Source organism: Parus major, chromosome 2, assembly GCF_001522545.3.
Source record: "Parus major isolate Abel chromosome 2, Parus_major1.1, whole genome shotgun sequence".
In the NCBI taxonomy this organism is placed as follows: domain Eukaryota; kingdom Metazoa; phylum Chordata; class Aves; order Passeriformes; family Paridae; genus Parus; species Parus major.
The window spans coordinates 3,382-10,095 of NC_031769.1; the positions used below are offsets into that span (position 1 = coordinate 3,382).

At 54.7% G+C, this 6,714-nt stretch overlaps 1 protein-coding gene across 1 annotated transcript in view; it reads right to left on the reverse strand.

Annotated features, from left to right (window-relative positions):
• Positions 1–6: 6 nt before the first annotated feature.
• ELP6 (elongator acetyltransferase complex subunit 6) overlaps positions 7–6,714 on the reverse strand; it is a 25,100-nt gene continuing 18,392 nt past the window's right edge. Inside the window, exons 4-7 of the mRNA XM_015620183.1 lie at positions 3,134–3,261; positions 2,205–2,397; positions 643–789; positions 7–166 (exon numbers count right to left, since the gene is read on the reverse strand). Of these exons, the coding sequence (XP_015475669.1) occupies positions 38–166; positions 643–789; positions 2,205–2,397; positions 3,134–3,261 (597 nt within the window). The 3' untranslated portion in view covers positions 7–37. The remainder of the gene's footprint in view (positions 167–642; positions 790–2,204; positions 2,398–3,133; positions 3,262–6,714) is intronic.

Here is a 6,714-nt window from a genome sequence, read left to right on the forward strand (position 1 = left end):
CAGCGTCACAGGATGGCATTGTCACAGGATGACAGCGTCACAGGACCGCAGCCGACAGCCCCGGTGCGAAAAAGGTGACGTTCCTGTCCTGGATCTTGTACTGGTAGATCTGGACCAGGTCCTGCTCCCCCGCCTGCCGCAAGGACAATCTCTTGATTATCTTAATCTGCAAAGGAAAAGGAAAAGGAACACAGTTCCTCTGGCTGCCCCAGAAGCCTCTGGCTGGCCTGCAGGGAAGAGGGGGGTCACTCATAAATAATGCATCAGCAGCTGCCTGTCCCTGTGCCCTCGGTGGCAGCCCCTGATGAGGGATCACACAAGTGCCAGCACCCTCCCAGCCCCGCAGAGATCACCACAGGCCAGGCTCAGATCCACTGTTTGGGGAAACTTCCCAGGAAAGTTCTCCCTCAGCCTGGGGTGGGAGAAGCCTGCACTGCAGCTGCTGTATAAACCCTGGAGTCCCAGGTGGCAGGACGTGCCTGAATATCCCCGCAGAGGGTGAGTGACAGCTGGGTGCTCCAGCAGATCCTGGTGCCCACGGGATTACTCCTTAACCACACTGCAGCCTGGGCTGTCTCCCACAGCCCCGGGGAGTAGGTGACAGGGACACGTGCCACCTGTCCACGCTCTGCTGCGCCTCACCTGCCCGTGAACATCCTTGCAGAAGCCGGTGGCCAGCCCCTCTGCCCACAGGATGAGGTCGCTGTGATGACACAGGGAGTTCACAAGCAGTTCATTCTCCTCGTCTTCCGAATCCTCGTTGCTGTGAACCAGCACCACGATGTTCCCCTGGAACGGGAGCAGCAGGCAGGGATGAGCCCCTGGCTGGGCCTAATCCCTTAGGGGAAGGACAGGGTGGGTGGTGAGCTTTCACAAACATCCCATCTAAGCTCCAGCTTGGTCTGAATTCCACTGGGAAAATAACCCATGGAGAGGCTGGACATGCCCCAGCCAGAATCCCCCCATCCTCTGGCTGATCCCCAGCATGGGCAGCAGGAGAGGGGGGGATTCTGCCCCACTCAGGTGAGACCACCCTGCAGAGCTGCCTCCAGCTCTGGGGCCCAAATCAGAGGTGTCCCTGCCCACAGCAGACAGGATCTTTAGGGTGCCTTCCAACACAGGCCATTCCATGATGCATAAACACTGAAGAGCTCACTGCACATTGTGTACACACACATACATATATATATATGAAATGTGCAGTCTAAAAATACCTCCAGCCTTTGTAAGGAGACAGTGGTTGAACCAGTCTGTCAGGCTGGGCAGATGGCACTGACTGAATTCAGAGCAGGTAAATAAAGAGGTGGCCAAAGGGCTGCAGCAATGCTCACACCCTCACACCTCTGACAGGGAGCAAACACCTCCCCGACTCACTGACTCTATTAACATCCACCTCAAGAGACTCTGCCTCAGCCCATACAAGTCACCAGTGACTTAAAATAACACAAATTCTCAATCAATTAAAATGTACTTTAAAGCATCAGAACACCTCAGACAGAAATAGCAAAGTGTTAGTGTGGTTTGCCATCTTTTTTAGCTCTTTGGAGGTAAATATTCTCTGCAAGCAGATCATCCCCTGTCAGCACATACAGCCCAACACCCCGCGCCATGTGAAGTGCAGGGTGACAACACCCAACAGCATCAGCTCATTCCTCGCTCCTGCAGGGAAGTGCCCAGGGAGGGGACACCACCTGTGATGGCAGAGTTTGGGTGTGACTGTCAGCACTTCTGCCTGTGGTGCTCTCAGGAGTCCCCACATCACTGGGAGATCGCTGCAGATCATCACTCTCACCTTGGGGACCACACGCTGGAGGGTGGTGGGAGCTGGACTGGGGGGCCCCATTTCTGTCCCCTGTGAGACTCACCAGCCCCTCATATGACCCATTTCCACCCCTGCCCTCCCACTCAGGGGTGTGAGTCAGGATCTCTGGAGAGCCAGGAGCTCCAAAAACCACTATTTTATACCTCAAATCCCTGTTCATACATCAGAGACACATCAGAGACTCTGGGCAGCATCTCCCAGGAATGCAGCTGAACAGGAGCCTGCTCTCAGGGACCCAAGAGTGGCCCCAGGGCAATGACCTGAACTCCTTGGACAACCACAGCCTTTCCAAAAGCTCATCATGGTCAGAAGGAAAGAGGAAATAAAGGCAGGCTTTGCTCTGGAGGCTCTGTGCACAGCCAGAGCCCCGGGGGAGCAGTACCTTCAGCTGGCAGCACACGGACATGCGGCAGTAGTGGATGAAGTCCAGCACGGCCACCGGTGCAGCCCCCAGGCTCAGCAGGACACTGAGGTCATCCACCAACAGCACGGGCCCTTTCCAGGAATCACCGGCACTGGGAGCCAGGGACACCCGGACAAAGTCAAACAAGGCTCGGAGGTCAGAGGTGCTCCCGCTGCAGGACATAAAGGAGGTGTCAGGGGCTTGGCACCGCGTGTCCCCCTCCTCACCCACTGACCCAGAGTGGGGGTCACCAGCCTGTCCCCCACTGCTGTGACAGTCACCTCCTCGCTGCCCTTTACACCTGTGTGTACTGAAAGCCCCCTGCCCTGCTCCAGGGATCACAGAATGCTTTGGGTAGGAAGGAAACTCGAAGCCCATCCAGTCCCACCCTCTGCCATGGCAGGGACACCTTCCACTGTCCCAGGCTGCTCCAAGCCCTGTCCAGCCTGGCCCTGGGCACTGCTGGGGAAGTGTTTGGCCTTTGCTGAGCTTCCCAGGCAACATGGAGAAAATGACTGAGAATAAACCCAAAAGCCAGCATGGATAAAGCAGCACTGTTCTCTTGGATAAGAATAAAACTCAAAATAATGTAAGAAGGGAATAAACCACTTGGCTGGGGTTTTGTTTGACACATACCTGTGGAGTGCTGAAATAAATGTTTTTCTAGACCTGTGACATGCTTGGCAATGAGGATGGGAGTGGAAATTCCCCTACAGTTCTGGAAAGGGGGACAGGATCCCTCCATGGAAGGAGCAAGGGACAGGCCAGGACACTCTGGGGGATGTGCACAATGCTGTGCTTGGGCCTTGGAGGGGAGCACAGAGGGCAGCAGGAGGCAGTCCTGGATCTTGGGTGGTGCTCTTGCTGGCAGCAGATGTGAAGGGGGAACACTCCATGCTCAGGCTCACCTCAGAAACTGCAGAGGACTGGGCTGCCCTGGCTGCTCCTCCTCCCCAAACAGGAGGTCAAGGCAGGACTTGAGGCCCTCCAGGAAGACAAGCTGTCCCCTCTCCTTGGCAGCTGCCAGACTGACACCCTGGAGAGAGGAAAACATTAGCTTTCAGAGTGAACACTTATGGAAAATGGTGCACACAGAACCATGTGGGTCGACAGCCAAATTTTTTCATTCTTATTCAAATCAGATCTTATCTAAATGTGCTGATAAAGTCAGTGCTTCAGGGGTGAAATGGGCACTTCTGTCACTGGTGGCACATTCGCTCCTCTGTCCTTTGCCAGGAGGTAACAAAACCACACTGTCACTTGGGGGATCAAACATCCTGGAATTCCTTCTGGGAAGCCAGCTTAGTGTGCAGATGCAGGGAGAGAAGGGCCCAGGCTTCTCCAAGGGCCTGCTGTGAGCAATTCCTTCACCTCCCTGCCTGGGTGGCGAAAGCTTTTGTTTTTCATTATCTGCACATCACTGCTGTGGCAATGAGGGCTCCTGGCACAGCCCACGCAGCTGAGGCTGGCACGGCACGGCCGGGATCCGCAGAGCGCCGTGGCTGCGCATCCCAACGCTTGCACAACAGCTGGGAGAGAGCAGCCAGGGATCCCACGGGAAGCAGCCCTGACTCCACTTGGAGGAGGAGGAGGAGGAACGACCACGACAAACGCCTGGGGCTGCAACTCAACCTCGGCTGGATCAGCCCTGCCTGGTGGTGAGGCCAGTCACAAACCACGTGCTGGCAATGTCCAGCTCCAACAGAGACATCCCACAGCTGCAGCAGACAGCTCCAGCTGGAGATCATGGAATTCTAGAAGGGTTTGGGATGGAGGGATGTTTAAAGATCATCCAGTTCCATCCCTCCACAGGGACACCTTCCACCGGACTAGGCTATACCAAGCCCTGTCAAGGGCTGAAGGAGCTGGGGGCTCAGCCTGGACAAGAGGAGGCTCAGAGGGATCCTTCTCACTCTCCAGTTTATTCTCAAAAAGGGTGGTCAGGCACTGCAAGGGGCTGCCCAGGGCAAGAGAGGAGTCACCATCCCTGGGGGGATTTAAAAGCTTTGTGGATGTGGCACAGAGCTAGTGGTGGCCTTGGCAATGCTGGGGGACAGGTGGACACAATGATCCTTGAGGGCTTTTCCAACCTCAATGATTCCATGATCACGTGCAGTACAATTGTTTCCTGGGGAATTGGACTAGGTGCCCTCTTCAGGTGTCTTCCAACCCAAACTACTCCATGATTATCTTCCCAGGGTCAATTTTGCAGCACTATCACTTTGTAACGTGGATATTAAGAATAATCTGAGGCCTGACTGAACTCCCATCTGCTGGCATCTGTTCCCTGCTTTACATGGAAGCTGCTTGGATTCCCAACCCTGTGAATCCTGCTCCCTGAGAAGAATGCTTCCTCTATTCTCCTTCTACTCAGCTGGAAAGGAACGTATGCCTGAATGCTTATTCCCTCTTCCAACTCCCCCTATAAAGCAATAGATTTTTTTTGGGCACTATCCCTCAGTAACAGCTTCAGAAATAGCAGCATTATTGGGCAATTCCAAGCACACACAATGGAAAACATCCTAGCCAAGGACAGCACCACCTTCATGTGGCAGGTGAGGAGCCAGCAAATAAATACCTGCCATGCTATAAAGAAGGGCTGGGCTGCACAACAGCCTCACAAACCTCATTCCCTCAGGGATTTCTGCAGTCCACAGGACTGGGAACCTGCTGAAATGCTGTGACTAACTTCACTATTAATATCAGTAATTCTGCAACTGATTTTACCTTTGCTTCAGCCATTTCTTCCTGCATACACAAACTCTCTGTTCCTCAGAAAAGTGTTCCCCCTTTAGAAGGGAACTCAATGCTGTGACACCAGGGCCTGCCTGGGTGACAGGGAAGGGTCACAGCAGCCAGGGACAGGGTGGCCTGTGTGTCAGACCAGGAATTCAGCCCCTCAGTGGTATGGAGTCAGCAAGTCCAGCCTCGTTTTCCAACAAGAGAACACATCCCAGAGACCTGAACTCAGCCACTGCAGTCACCTGCCACAGCAAACCTCTGCCTGTGTGCCTGCTGGCAGCCCACCCAGCGTGACCTCTGGAAGCACCAGACAGCTTGGAGAAGTGGAAGAAGTGCTCAGAATGGCCAGTGGCACTTTGCTGAGTGCACAGACAGGACTGATGTCCCTGCAGCACTGACATCCCCACAGCGGAGCCAGGGCCCTGCCCAGCACCCAAACAGCCTGAAAGCTTTCAGTCTGTGCCAGCATCCCGCTCCATTACCCTGGAGCACAGGGACATTATCTCAGCCATCGACCCAGCCCAGGAATGCTCCTGCAGCAGCAGCTCAGCTGCTCCTGTCCCTCTGGGGAGCTGCTGGAGCGTGGTGCCCCCGCCCTGCCAGCAGTGACAGCCCCTCAAAGCAGAGCTGCTGCTCACTGCTGGCCGTTCCATACAGGAAAGCAAAATATTTGAGGGACAGAAGAAGGAATGGAGTGTGCAAAGCAGGGGGAATGAGCTCCATCAGCAAACACAGCTGTGGGACAAAGTGTGGCCATCAGTAATCAGGCCAGGCTACATCCACCAGGCTGTGAGCTCAGAGCAGGAGACAGGAGATGGACATCAAATGGGGACAAATCTGGTTTCCCTGTAAAACAAAACAAACTTTGTACAAGTGAGGGAGGGAACACCAACCTGGCAGGGTGCCCTGGTGCTGTTTGTCCTGATACAGCCCTGCATGTTCTCTACAAGGTCAGAGCCAGTAACACTGAGGGTGCCTTAAAATGAAGTGTGGGTCCTCGGGGAAAGAGGACACAGGCACAAAAAGCCAGGGAAGTTTTTTCCTACAAGTAAAGATACATCCCTGCATTTAGCTAACACATAAGGAAGTGGTTTGGGACTTGTAACACCTGGCACACTGGGAAAGCAGCAAGTCCCTGGCAGCATCACTTTGCTGTGTATAAATATTCACTTTATCACCACACACCAGTGCTACAAGTGTCACTGTACAATCCACCCTGCCCCAGGAGCCTCCTCCTGGGCCTGGGACTACCCTGCTCCCGACAGAAACCGGGGCACTGCTCAGTTCTGAAGCTCTTCCAAGTGCAGGCTTTCCTAAGGGCATGATCAGAGTCACAGAATCACTGAGGCTGGAAAAGTCCTCTGAGCCCATCCAGTCCAGCCATTCCCCCAGCACTGCCAAGGCCACCACTGACCATGTCCCCAAGTGCCACCACCATAGTGTTTTTAAATCCCTCCAGCAACAGGGACTCCACCACGACCCTGGGCAGCTGGGCCAGGGCTGGACAGGCTTTTTGGTGAAGGAATTTTCCCAATATCCAGCCTGTGAACCCTTGAGATCACCTCCTCTCCTCCTGTCCCTGTTCCCTGGGAGCAGAACCCGACCCCCCTGGCTGTCCCCTCCTGCCAGGGACTTGTGCAGAGCCAAAAATCCCCCCTGAGCCTCCTTTGCTCCAGCCTGAGCCCTTTCCCAGCTCCCTCAGGAATTCTCCAGCCCCTTCCCAGCTCCCTCAGGAATTCTCCAGCCC